Raw genomic sequence first — 15,476 nt, forward strand, 5'->3', positions numbered from 1 at the left:
TACTGTTCAAATTTTGAAAAATCTAATAAAGAAAAAAATGTTAGTTGAGTTAATTCTGTAAATCTTTCATTAATTTTTGAAATCAATTTCGATGATTTCAAAATAGAGTCTTTGGTAATTAGTTTTTCTATCTACAGATACTTCAGTCACTCTTTGCCTTTTTGATCTTAACAGCAAATCTGTATGATACTGTTTCGATTTCAACCAAATATGTTCAAAATCATTTTTCATATTTTTTAAATAGTTTAAAAAATCAAATACTTTTTTATTACAATAAGTCATATCAAATATTTTTGTTTGTATTATATTCAAAAGTATTGTTGCTTGAGGTAAAATGTTTCCAAATATTAAAAGAAAAAAATTGAAGTCAAAATCTTGAATTATATGAAAAAATCCTTTAGCGCATAATAACGTTTCACTATCCCATTTTTCACCGTTTTCTATGATTGAGTTCATGAGATTTAAAACTTCTTCTCTGTACTCAGACATCATTTCAATAAGTCTACTATTATAATTCCAATGTGTTGGAGCCACAGACGGAAATCTCTTTTTGACTTCTTGATCAAGTGCATGAATTATTTTTGTTGATTTTGAGAAAAATGATGAAAGTCCAGAGAGCGTGGTGAAAAATATTTTACATTCTTTTATATAATCAACAGAATAACAGATTGTTTTAATATTAAATTTAATTTATGAGCATAACAATGTACAAATATCGCGTTTTTACATTTTGAGCGAACTAATGTCTGTAAACCGTTATGTTGTCCTGACATGACGGCAGCCTCGTCATAAGTCTGTGCAACCAATTTATCTATGCATTTATATTCATGTAATAAACGAAAAACATGCTCAGCTAAACACTTAGCAGAGCGATCATGACTGACATCTACAAATCCCAAAAATCTTTCTTCTACCCCTTCGTTAGTCACATATCGTAAAATTGTAGATAACTGAGATTTGGACATAATATCTGTTGTTTAGTCCATAATTATAGAAATGCAATTTGTATGTTCAATTTCGTTTTTGATAGTTTTTAATAAAATATTAGAAATCGATTGAATGAGATCATTTTGTATGTCCCCAGAGAGTCCAGAAAAAACCGTAGACGTCGATAGGTGTCCACTTAATTTTGGATTGAGTGTACCCATTAAGTGTATTAACTCAACATAATTTTCACTGTTGATAGAGGTGACTTGTTCCTCATGTCCGCGAAATGAGAGCTCTTGTTTTGCCAAAAAACATGTAGCATCAATTAATCGACTTAAAACGTACCTATTATTTTTAACAGAATCATTATGTTTTTCGATGCTTTGTTTATATGCATCACTAAGACATGTTTCTATTCTAATATTACCAAATTTCTTTAAAGTAATTAATGATTGAATATGAGAGCGGTTTGTTTCATGACGATGTTTTAAATTGTGATAGTTGTTTAAATCACTACAGCCATACTTAGACCAAGTATTTGATTCATGCGAAAATAAAATACACGGTCAGCAATATAATTTTTGCGTTTTTTGACAACCAGACAACCATTTGTTAGTATTATAATAAGAAGGATTAAAGTAACGAAAATTGTTTTTACATTTTGATTTCAAATCCTGAAGTGTTGGTGTAGGTCTCCCTTTATTTATAATATTTTGCTTTTCAATAAAAGTATTTGATCTAAACGATTTTAATAGTAATTTTTCAATAATACAATTACATTCGTTATTACCTGAAGAACTTGCTTGTAGCCTGTACTAAGTAGTATAGGTAGTAGGAGCAATAGGCATTAACTTATTTATATGTAACTAAATCAATAATTAAACATTTTACATAACTACCTAGTCCACCTTGGCCCTTTAGTATTTCATAGAACATTTTTGTTTGTTGTAATTCGTTGATTCGTGGTTAAGGTTTCATACATCATATATTTGTTTAACTTCGTGTGCCAAATCAATCAAAAATTACTTTGAAAGTACCCCAACAATTTATTCTGACAGTTTAAGATATAATCCTTATTTTTATACACCAGCATATTAAGCTTTCCCGGTTTGAAAAAATGTATAGCACCAAGTCTAACATATTGGTTAGTTATTGGTATCAATGTTCTTTATGATAGATTTGGCACACTAATTATTCTATGAAGAATTACAAGTACAAACTTACGCGGACTTTCAAGAAGTGGTTGTAGACTTATGCGTTATAGTAAGGAGACTTGTGTATTGGTAGTAACTGTATGATTTCCATGAGATTCGTTGAATTATTAGATTTGTTTTTAAAGAGTACCTATTTTACGCAAAATAAGTATTGATTATATAGGTAGAAATAACAAACCAAAATCAAGATTTAATTATTTAATTTTTGATTCAAAATATTGGTTCAGTCTAACCTCTAACATCAAGGCAATTATGACTTCATGGAGCCTGAGTTATTGTGAAATATGTATATACGAATTAGTGAGTTCCGCCGGATGAGGATTCTCCAAAGACCTGTTACTTTTTTACCCGAATATTTGTAGGATCCATGTTCGGTTTAATAATATGTAATTGCTTTGAGCCAAACTCCAACAAATTTTTTATTTTTTAAAAAGGATAATAATATAATATATACACTATACAGCAAAATATTATAAAGTACCTATAGTTTATTTTCAGTATATTTTATTTACTAACCGACACAATGTGAACCAATTAGATTAAGCCATAAGGTGTCATTTTTTGTAAATACATTAGGTATTTAACGGAGGATAAATACATAAATCAGGTTCTATACTTCTATCGGTTCCGGATACTTGTTTAGTACACCATAATATTATTATTAAATTTGAATTACGGATTTTATGAAGATATTTTTAAAAATCATTTATCCTTTATACTCAATATATGTAATATAGGTAATTATATTTTCGATGTCTGATTTCCACTCATATCGAGTAATGAGTATAGGTGTAAAGTGATGATGCATTCAATTGTTGAATAGTTCAACTCGACAAACGGATTAATATAATTAAATTTTCCTTTTAATGTCACGCTGCGAACAAAATAATATTGTTGAATACATTCATTGTACCAATAAAAAAAATTTATAATCCCACAAACAAATCATTATAATTATTATAATAATTGAAATTGGACATGGTATTATTAGTTATTACATTTGTAATTTCGGCGACACTATTGATAAGTCATAAGTATTGGCAGTAATCATTGTCATATTGGGAACGGCGAAAATATTTTATGTGATTAGTAAAGTAACACGTGGTCGGGTTGACCTCGTTACGTATAAACTATCTAAGAAAGGTGGTTGAACTGTTAAATAGGTTCCTACTACCTTGGTAGAGGATTTATAAACAGTAAAGGCGTGTTTCCGGTACGCGAGTACGTTCATACAAATCCTTTTGCTGTGATTGATTGGTTTGGTTAACTTACCACACGATTAACATTAACGTGCTTTTGGGCATACCTGAACATTTTTCGTGTACGCGGCACCCGAGTATAGTAGAAATCCGCTTTTAAGGTAGGTTAGGTTAGGTTACCTAGCCGGGCTAGTCCAACAAAATTATTTCGACTATAGTCAATTTATTAATAACTTCAATAATGTGTACAAAAATACTAATAATATATACATAGAAAAATTGTTTATTAATTAAGGTACCTAATACATAAGGGTAGGTATTTAAATTTTAAGTACCAGTAACAATAATAATATAATAAAAAACAAACAAACGTCCCATATATTGGTTATATACTATTTATAGTGTAATATACATGTACATAATAATAATATAATGTACTACCTATGTTATCGATATATTGAACATGTAACACGATTAAAATAAAAAAAAAAAAAATAAAATAAAATAAATGTTTAATAATAGGTACAACAGAGGACAAGACCGATTTGTCCGATTTCCATTCCACAGTCAACTTTTTATGATACCAATATAAATTGTAATATGATACATCATAATATATAATTTATAGTGTTAATAAAATTCTTATTATAAATAATTAAAATTTATACGAATTAAAATTATCATAATATAATGTATATGCATATAGTATTAAATATTTAAATGTAAATGTTTTATTTAACCCTGCGACGAACATAATATAAGTTAACAGTTATTACCTACTTACAAGAGGTAGTAAAATGTAGAAATTTTCATATAGTTAATTGTACAAACAGTTGATAGGAAATGCCGAAATGGTACTCAAATACAGCATGTAAAAGTTTGTGTTTGTCTATGATATTATTAGGTATGTTGCATCTTTTAAATGCAGTTTTAATAAAATAACTACAGCAATCAATTGTATCACAAATTATTTAACATTGGAATACACATCTGTATTCTGTATACTAGTTATCTTGACATCTTGTCCCCATCACTTACAATAAATTAAAATATTATATTAAAATAATTATTAATTACATTATTGTATTATCATCTCTCGTCAATAATGATTTTTCCCATGAAAAATTGATAAATATTTGTTACAAAACCTAATATTGCTAGAAATTATAGTACATTATGATATAGACATAGGTAATTACTCAGTGGTGTCAGATTCGAATGAGAGAATATAGTTGAAATTAATTTTAAAAAAATGTCGAGTGCAATAAAAAAATGATCACATTATGATTAATTACCAACTAGGTAGTGTTTTATATTTGAGGTGCAAAAACCGCACTTGGGCTTGTATACATAGATTTCAGAATATGATATAAATATATTTATACAACATTTTCTTCGAGTCGTATATAGTATATAAAATATGAGATCCAGAGAATAGGACTAACAGGTTTTTATTTTCCAAAAAAGCAACAAATTAACATCATGGCCATTGCCTTCCTCCAGAATAATGTTTTTCTCCGGTTTTTCATTCACGTAAGTCGGACTTGATTACATTACTTAATACTTAATACTATTTTAATTTATATTATTATACAATTATTTGGAGCAATCGATATATCTTGGAATAATATAATAATATAATATATATCATAACGTCTAAATGAGACGTTTCAATTCAACGTCCACAATTTTTTTTTCTTACAGTATTTTACGGATCATTGGTTGGCTATTTTTGACAATTTTCATAATTAATAAAAAGTAAGAGCTTGTATTTAATTCATGTTGCAAAATAATTACTGGATAATAATTCGTATGCAATTCTATGAAATTGTTTCTATGAAAATTAATGTACTCATGTACTAGTGTTATATTTTAGAAATATCACTTATTAGTGTACGTTTTTAGATACGAATCGTATACAACGGACTGGTAAGAAAAACGAGACAGCGTTGGTAAATTAATATAGACAAGTACTTGAAACGAAAAGAAATTATTGGGTCGGGCAATATGTTGCACTATTTATATATTTAACAACTACTGTAGGTACCTAATTATTATTTCGACGGTTAAGCGCGCACATGTAGAATAGGTAGGTATTTGGTGTAATTTTAATTTAATTTTATTGTATTGTATATTTGTATTCCTTTCTTCTACAAGAAGTTTTTTTCAAATTAATTACAACATAAATTTTGTAGTGAAAACATATTTAATATTAAATTCCCAACAAATTTCAAATGAGATTTCCGAAAAATGAAAAAATGTGTGCACTTAACCATTGACGTACCATTTCACATACGTACATTATGCTGGTAAGTTGTGAGCTCGCCTATAATATTATACTACGAGCAAACTTACACTTCAATACATTACTTCATTCGTCGTCGTCGTAAAAATTGTTGACGCCGGCGGCGTGACCTCGGTAGTTGGGTTCGAAATACTTTCTCAGATACTCGGGCCGTTCGCCGGATGCCACTTTGGCCGCGGCGCCCTGCAGATGACTATGCTCTTTGGCGATCGGAAATCGGTATTCGTCCTGCAGGTGACCGCGATGATTTAGGTCACCGTCGGCATGGCCGTCGTCGTCGTCGTCGCTACCACTCTTGGCGGGCCACTCGAAGTGGGTCTCGTGAGACGTGGCCGGAAACTGCAGGGGCGCGGGATAGTATTCTTCCGGTGACGCGCTGCCGTAGTCGCCGTGGGCGGTGGGCAGACCAGCGGCGAAGAGCGGTGGCAGCGGAGAACCGTGTTCGAAGTCTGTCGGTTCCGGATGCACCGCCGGCTGTTCAAAGTGATGATCGCCGTGACCGGCCGGTACAACCACCTGCAGCGGTGGTACGTAGTGATCGTAAGCCGGGCTGGGCGACGGCGGGTGCTGGAAGTGATTGTGCACGGCAGGCACCAGCGGCGGTTCGTAATGATTGTAAGCGGACGGCGGCAATTGCTGCTGCTGATGGTGATACTGATGATTGTCGTAACCGTGCACTGGCAGTTGTTGGTACTGATTGTCGTAACCGTGCACCGGCGGTTCGTAGTGACCGTTGTAAGCTGGCGACTGTGGCGGTTCGTAGTGATTCAAGTAAGCTGGCGGCTCGTACTGATGACTGTCGTGGACGGTCGGTAACGACGGCTGCTGCAGATGGTGATTATAGTCCAGATCACTTCCGTGGTAGTTGGGCGCATAACCGCCTTCGCCGCTGTGGTGGCTATTAGCGGTGTTGAGGTGATGGGTCACCGTGGTCGGGTGATGCGAACTTCCGATCTTCTTAACCGTGGCCTGGAAACCGTTTTTCGCGTCGGCCGTATACTCGACCAACCTGATCGAGCCGTCCGGTTCCACCAGGCTGTAGTAGCCGCGCACCGTGTCCCCGTCCCTTTCCTCGTACTGTTTTTTTATGTCGCCGGTTTGAGGGTCGTGGACTCCGTACTCGAAGCGGTAAGCCGGATACGACTGCGCGGTGCGGACAATGTGAAAATCAAAAAAAAAACCATAAACATTATTATTTATATTTTTAGGCGATATATATGTTATTGGCATGGTGAATCTGTGGCGACGGCCACAACTTCAGACCTATTTTTCTGAGAATATTTCTTTAATGCCTTGAGTATGTTACAGACTTTTAATAACTCTGTTTCTGGTGGTCGAGGATGGAGCGTGTAAAGGTATGTTTTAAAATCAAACATTAATATTTAATAATATTATTTATAGGTAGGTTGTCGGTATTATAATGCGATATAGGTAGGTACTTATATGTAGTTACATATACTATGAATTAGGAATACATTCTTCTTTCTCACCAGAAACATGTCAAGTCGATATTTCTAATTGGCAATTGCCTAATTCGAGTTTTACCGCCCACTAAACAATGACCACTAAAAACAGGAAAAAATTGTATACCTATAGTCCTACATGTACTATGGTGTATTGGGACTAGTTTTTCGGTTGGTCAGATCTTTTAGAAAATTGGCCTGGACGTCCGGTACCACTGATAATGGCACATAGGTAATTTTATATTTTCGATCCGCACTACACAATAAAAAGGTATTTTATAAATATAATGTATTACACTGCATATGTGCCTATATGCATGGCACGACTGGGCGAGCCATTTTTAAATTCGATATAATTCTATCAGTCAATTTTAATGTATTAAATTTCACGGTTATTGAAATAAATATCTACTATAAAAATAATATGTTGCAATAAGTTTTTTTTCGGAAAATTTTATATGTCAGACTATATTATAGTGTTTGAAGTTTAAACCTTTAAACTGCCATATTGTGATTGTTTTTAAACTGTGCTTTAGAATTAGAATTTAGACACCTAAACGTTTTCCTTTATACTGCAAAACCATTAACATGGTATACTCCTATATAGGTAAATATGGTCGTTCCACCAAACTATACTAAGAACCTTACAAAAATACAAACCATAGATAACACCCGTAGAAGCCATGCCAATAATATTATAAATTATAATAAATAGGTATACCATACGGTATAATATAACGGTCATTGGTCAGGCACAGATATTATGGTTTTACCTAGTCTCTAGGCCCAGAAGCATCTATAGATTGTTAGGGCACCCAGTCAACGATGACCTAATGAACCATCCAACATAAATCATACCTAATATTTTTCTAAATTATAACTACCTTTGAAAAAGCATCTTTAATCTATTTATTTAATAAAACAATTATATTGTTAGGTACCTATATGGCTACATTTATAATATTACATTGTTGTTTTGACGTAATTAAATGTGACGGGGATAACACGGTTAGTGAATCTCCGAAACTCGAGGAGTCCCTAGTATAATATAATTTAAAAATAAAAAGATTGTTTATTTTTAATCTTTCTTCGTATTTTCTTTTCCAATATGGACCTATATTATTAAGAATATATACAAAATAATATAAGCCTGGGCCTCTACAAGAGTTTCTTTAAGTGTGGCCCAGTAATTTCACTGATATTAATTTAAATTAAAAAAAAAATATGAACCACTAAAATGGGAGGAGTAATTAGCATAACTATTGTCGCCAATAAACATTCCCAAAAAGCTAAAGGTGCCTACTGCTTATATTTTATCTTTACTTGACATAGATTAATCTAAGAAAAGGAAGAAGAAGAAAACCAATACTATGTTTGATGATTATATGTATCTATACCAGATATCAGTATCTATATTATTTATTATGCGTAATATAAACCTATATTTTTTAGTTAGAATTATCATTAAAATTTGTTTTTTAAGCATTTCAAATGCGCAACGCTTGAATAATATTATACTTTTTTTACGTTACAAATATTATCTATGCACGGTAGCACGATATTATAAGTAATTAATTTGACAGGATAGTATTCAAAAATTGACCAATTTGTGAATATGACAATTTCACAACTAGGGCAGTATAACGTGTCATAATATGTAAACAAAATATATTATATTAGATAAATAATATACAAGCACGCGGACGCTTTAAATATTACGCATAATAGAGGTAGTGTGACTATAGTGTGAGTAGTAGGTATGTAATGTATTTTGTCTTAATCCGTCACCGACTAGTGACTTGTCTCACAATATTCACGTGTCGTGCGTGTGAAATGCATGTATAGGTACGAACTACAAGAGATACCTATATAGCTGATATTATATTATACGAAATGCGGACGACGATGGTGTGACTGGTAAATCGCGTCAAGTACTCAAGTAGAACGCGTGCTAATAATTCAATTACACCTGTATAATATCATTATTCATTACAATATTACTATTATTAACAATAATATTATATAGGCACCGGCTCGTGCGAGTGTATACCTACCTATATAAAATATTAAATTATATGGGTGTATTGTGCTCACACATCTATATCATTATATTATCATACATTGTGTTCTGTCTCCGCGGGGACGTCGTTTTGTTGTGCGTTTCGAATGTACAAAGTGTATCTTATTATATTATTGTACCCACTTGTCTGCGTATGTTCCGTCGGGAATTTCAAAAACTGCTGTTTTACTTCGTTAAAAAAAAATGTCACCTCCGCTGAGCCAACTATAGGTGAGGTACTAGTTTATGGGTAGGGGTACTATGGGTTGGATAACGGCAAACATATCATAATATTATACCATACATTTTATTTTTTTATATTTTGAGTAAGTTTTTTAATCACAATATCGGCCAGGTCAATACGAAAAAAAAATCCGTGTATTTTTACATAATACTAAATTATTATTATTATTAGCTAATATGTGTAAACTAACATATGTATATTTTATCCATGTACAACGATTAATATTACTATGTTCTATATTATTTTAGTCAAACGGATGTCTACTTTTTTTTATGTACCTACCCGCGAAACACACGTCCATTTGAATTATTGTATGTATTATGTTATTATATGGCGTGACGACGGATTATATATTATATTATGTACTGTGTATCATATACGATATTATATAGTACGTTCAGCCGTTCAGGGTTTTAAATGTATTGTAATAATAATTATAATCCGTTCAAAATGCTTTTTAATAAGCGACGCCATCCGGTAAAATACACGCTTTTAGTGAACAAAAGATTTTACCTATATATATTATTATATACTATATTATTAAACCTATTATATTAGCCGTTTGTATATGTATACATTGTTATTATGTACCAGTTCACCTACCTACGTACCAAGTACCTAACAACTATACATACTATGTGTATGTTTTACTTTTACGACACATGTGAGTCTTGGCGTGCTTACTTTGATAGGTTGTTAAATTGTTTAGTTTAATATTAACTTATTCGTAAATATTATTATTGTATACAGTAATAAAATGCACCTAAATGCTTAACTTGACGATTATTATGTTTTCGATACGCGTAAATTAGTAGTCGTTACAAAATGTTGAAACACATCAATTTCACGCTCTTTCACGCAACTTCGGTTCGTAAAACTACTAAAACATAATTCGCACATTTTTTTCCAAAGATTTTATTCATATTTAATTTTTGAGCGATCGATACATTATTTTCCTATGACTATACATGATTGTGAAATCAAATCATTAAATTGTCACAACGCCAATCACAATTAGCTGTTCTATAATACATTTGCATGTACCTATAATCTATATACTGCAGATTGAGGGCACTACAACTACATGCGATAATGAATAATAATAGTATTTAATAACTAATAAAGTAATGCTAAAATCTATTTTAAACTTAATTTCCGAGAAACGATTTATATGAATATGATATTATATATTGGTAGAAAATCACGGACATTAGAAACCAATCCGAATATAAAACATAGTAACGAGGGGAGAAGAGTAAGACAATTGCAGGAGAAATTATCAGAAGATGTGCTCGTAAGTGAAATGGTTACTAAGGTATGCGCCAATAATTTTTGTGGATGTCTAATGATCATTCTGCAGATACCTGTTGACAACTAGTAAAGTACCTACTTGAGATATAATAATCATAATTCATTAAAAATAGACAATATCAAAAGATGATTGATAATTATTCAATGCAATAATGAATAGGTACCTCTAATCATAATTTTGAATATTTCGATAAAATACATTTCTACTATACAAATTTATAGGTAAGTACTAATTTATGTATGGTTTTTAGTTAATGGAAGTAGATGAGTATAGTAAAAATAGTCTATCCGACTATTCAAACTGTTTTAATAATATTTGAATTTTGATTTTGATTTAATTATATTTAATAGTTTAATAGTTTAATAGTACTTATTTAATGACAAATATTTTTATTTGTAAACTATTTTGGTTCTGAATAAGGAACACGTTAAAAAAAATATTTTAATAAAAACATAATATTTATTATTTACTCAAGTATATAAGTACATTTTATAGGTTTTTGTTAGGACAATAATTCATTCGAGTCCGAACCTTTAGGTTCATTAGACCTAAGTAACTTTTAAGTACTTGGTTACTCCATCGTAGGTATTTGAGTATTTTTACAACTTCATAAAAGTATAAAATTATTCTTTTCTAGTGTATTAATAATGCATTTATAAATTATAAAAGTATATAGATCTGACTACCGTGTCGTTTTATCGTAACTTTATGGGAAAATATTATGCTCCCTAATGGCTCCTGCATTAGATATAATATGATATATTTAGTACAATACCTGAAATAAATGTTCATATTATGTGGTGTTTATTTTTATTTTGTATAGACTTACATAATGATCATGGTTGTATTCTGGTGCGTAATAATCTCTTTTTGACACCTTCTTATCACTTGAATCGGTGTTATATCCATGTTTAGTGGTTTCTACGTTTTCCGCTAAACATGTTTGTAAGAATAGCCCAAAAACAAATAATAACGTCTGAAATAAATAATCATCAAATTAATATATGTTTTTTTCAATTTGCATAGTTTTTTTAATGTCGCAAAATAATTGTGATCGATGATTCAATCAATATTTTTTATTTTGCAACAAATGAAATGTAAAGTATTTTTATTGGCCTACGTTTCTTCATTTATAAAAATAATTGAATTAATCCGTAACGTTTGTACGTCCATGGAAATAAAAAAAAATATTTTGATAATAATAACGAAATTAATAATTCACCTACGTAGCTATAAGGTCAATGATGGTCAATTATAGATTAATAACAGTTCCGCTAAGTTAGATTCAAAATTCAAATCGTCTGTGTGCTGTTAAAAAAACCATATCTGATTTAATAACTCTTGCTATTGTCAATAACCTTGTTTTTTGATACATTTAAAAATTTATTGTAGGTATCTAAGATATGTTTTAATTTTGCATTCAGTTTAGAAATTACAGACTTAAATTATTAGTTTTTCTATATATTGTAAATTGTGCACAGTTCAGTAAATCAAACATAAAGTAGTCGAACCTATTACGTATTAATCATCTATATTTGAAATCTAAGTTTAAACATTTTCTCGTTTGATTTAATTTTTAATTCAGATATAAGATTCTAAGCAAGGCAAGAAATATATATTTCACAATGACTAGAGTAAAAACTACTGTATTGTGTTAGGTTAGGTACACAACGACAATTGAACACGAGTACAGATCATCAGATCTCTGTAATATAGGCTGTAGTATCATACAATTTGGAAAAGTTTTTTTTTGCGATATAATTATTATAGAAGCTATAACTGACTGAATGATATCTTAATAATTATAATAGTAACAAGCAGCATTTTATTTTATTTTTTGACAGTTGGTGATTAGGTAATATAGTACCTGAAGCCTAAATTTTTGATTGGCATCCCACAAAACAATACGCAATGCCAATACAATTTGATTCCTATTTTAATAAATCTAATTAAGAATAAATATAATTATTATATTATTGTATTATCATACTGGCATACTGTACTCTATTTAATACCATTATGGCCTAGTTAAATCTTAACCGATTAAAGTATTTTGATATCAACACTTTATATTAAATCCGACAAATTTAAATAACTATGTTCTGTGTCAGTTTTTATTTTTATAGTTGTATGAGTAGCATTTATTTATTACTGTAATTTGATTTACATTATTCACACTGTGGCTGTGTAAATTCAAACAATGATTTTGAAAGTATTATCCATTGTATACTCAAGACACAATTATAATTTGATGTTTTATATAAAACACTTTTATCTTAGATTTCTATCATAAACCTATTTATATTAATAATTTCATATTTTTGTCCACAAAAATAGATGGATCAAAAATGATTCTGTTCTGTAAAATCAACCAAATTTGGTTATTTTATTTTTTTAGCTCATGGACAGTTGCAATTAACCTATGTATAAAGATGGTTACATACCATTATTTGAAATAAAATAAAAAAAGGGAGTTCAATGGGGCCTATAAGAAGTCTTCTTATTTCAGATAAATAAAATCATTATCAAAATCTGAAAATCTACAAGGCCTTAGAATTTTTCCTGGGAAGTCATTTTTTCGATGAAATAGATCGTATCAATCCCCTCTAAATTAGCACCGGACAGTAGATTAATAGAAAAGCATTATAATTAAGTTATTATATAAAATATAATTTTCAAATTGTATAGAATTGCAGAAAATTTGAAAATTTGGCTCCGGGCCTATTATTCCTTAAGTAAACATTTAAATGGATTTTATTTTAATTTCGAAGTATTTCAAAGTATTTAAGTTAGTAATAATATAATTAACAAACTTATTAAGCAACACATTTGTATTAAAATATTTCACAAACACTGTATCGAATTAACATATTATCAACAAGTGTGGACCTAAACAATTATTTATAGGAATGTATGTATACGATTGTAAGGTTATTTAATGTGCAATACACGATATAATCGTAAACATAGATATGTTTAGTTACAGTTACCCTTAAAATTGATTTGTTATCAACAAATCAAAACTCATATTTTCATCATATGCAACCATATCAAAAATGTTTAATTATATTTTACAATTGGCATTTTTTCTTTTTATTATTAGTTAGATAAGTATCTATATTTTATACTATTATCAAATTACCTAACTATTATTCGTTGAATTGTATAATTCGTGTTATATCGATTCACATCAGATAACTTGTTAACAAATTATAAGAATTAGCTTTATATATTATTTTACTATTTTATGTCTAGTAGTTGCCTCCTAATTTGATTTGTAACAAAATTATCACTTGTCGAATAGAAATAATGCAATTGTTACTGTATGTTTGTATATACAATGTACCCAAAAAGTAGCTTAGTAATAATTATAAAATAAATAATTATGTTTATAGTTATAGTAATAATTCAAGAAATATATAACAAAATGAAGAATTACTATGTAGGACGTAGATATATTTATTTACTTAACTCATTAGCTTCTTAATAAAGAGTAACACTAATTTATTTTCTACGAAGCATTATCAACATATGATCCATATAGAAATTGTTAGTATATTTGTTATTTATTTATTCTAGTTATTAATATTAAATTAAATTATACAATGTACCTACCAAAATACATAGGTTCTTTGTCAGAAACAAATATAGTGTTAATAAGTCACAGAATAATCAAAAAATGTTATAATAATATAATATCGATGAATAAAATTTAAAACTTAAAATAGCTGGTACCTAAAATAAAATAAAATATTTAAATTTATGTTATTTGATAATTTACAATAAAAAAAGTTACTTGATTGAATGTACCTATAGTATAAATATTTTATAGTTTTTAACTTATACAACAATTATTGTATATTATAAATTTATATACGTAACTTTTTATTTTGTTTTTATTTTTAATATACAACTAAATATACGAAAACGATTTTACAAACCTTAGGGTCTCTCATATCTCCACGTCTCCGGAATGTATAAAAGTATAACAAATAATTTTAAAATCTTATAACATTTTAAAGAAAATAAACGGTTTGAGAAGTACTTTTTAACCAATATGAAATCAAATCAAAAACACGTGTAAAAAAATAATAACAATGTAATAAATTATTCAAACCAAACGTCCAATCACTTCCACGCGACTATTCATGACGTTATTTCCCGCCGACACTAATATATAGTTCTCCTTCTTAGCTTGTTTTCACGTCCTTGCTCCTACCAAATATTGGCACCCAAACAACAATAAAATGAAAGAACAAAAAACGATGACCCGCTATGATGAAGTACTCAATTCTTAAATGGTCTATCTATCGGTTGAATGCTCTTAGGAGTTAGGACAGATGAGAGCGATGTGTTGAGACAATGATGACTGATGTGGATGATCAATTTCGTATTGATGCGTGTAACATTTCAGCTAATCAATAACTTTATCGCCCATGAGGGATATCAGTTCTATATCCAAATATGTAGGCCGCTATTACGTTTTAAAAACTTATTAAATACTAAATACAATCGCTTAGAGCTTTTAAAATGAATAGGTTGATTCGTATTTTTTTCTACATCGTAACCTGCAGAAGCATAACCGATAGTTTGATAGTTATTTGTGAAAAGTGGATCTAGTTGGTACTTCTGAAAGATTTAGTATAATACTAAGTTTCTCATAAGTTTTGAGTAGTATAATTTAAAAAAATTTTTAAAAAATAAAATGAAAAGGTTGAACGATAGATATGTTTGAATGTGTGATCGTAATGGT

At 29.8% G+C, this 15,476-nt stretch overlaps 1 protein-coding gene across 1 annotated transcript; it reads right to left on the minus strand.

Annotated features, from left to right (window-relative positions):
• Positions 1-4,941: 4,941 nt before the first annotated feature.
• LOC111037520 lies at positions 4,942-14,894 on the minus strand. Its single transcript, XM_022320152.1, has 3 exons — positions 14,665-14,894; positions 11,553-11,699; positions 4,942-6,788 (listed from the first exon to the last, which is right to left on the minus strand). Exons 1-3 carry the CDS (start codon positions 14,677-14,679, stop codon positions 5,712-5,714), a joined length of 1,239 nt encoding a protein of 412 aa, XP_022175844.1. The 5' UTR covers positions 14,680-14,894; the 3' UTR covers positions 4,942-5,711.
• Positions 14,895-15,476: the final 582 nt, after the last annotated feature.

Source organism: Myzus persicae, unplaced genomic scaffold, assembly GCF_001856785.1.
Source record: "Myzus persicae strain clone G006 unplaced genomic scaffold, MPER_G0061.0, whole genome shotgun sequence".
Lineage (NCBI taxonomy): Eukaryota > Metazoa > Arthropoda > Insecta > Hemiptera > Aphididae > Myzus > Myzus persicae.

Bases quoted from the DNA above. Each gene is read 5' to 3' on its own strand.
- LOC111037520 (XM_022320152.1), bottom strand. The intron at 6,789-11,552 runs GTAAGTCTATAC...CGCACCGCGCAG, and splicing joins AATACAACCATGATCATTAT to TCGTATCCGGCTTACCGCTT.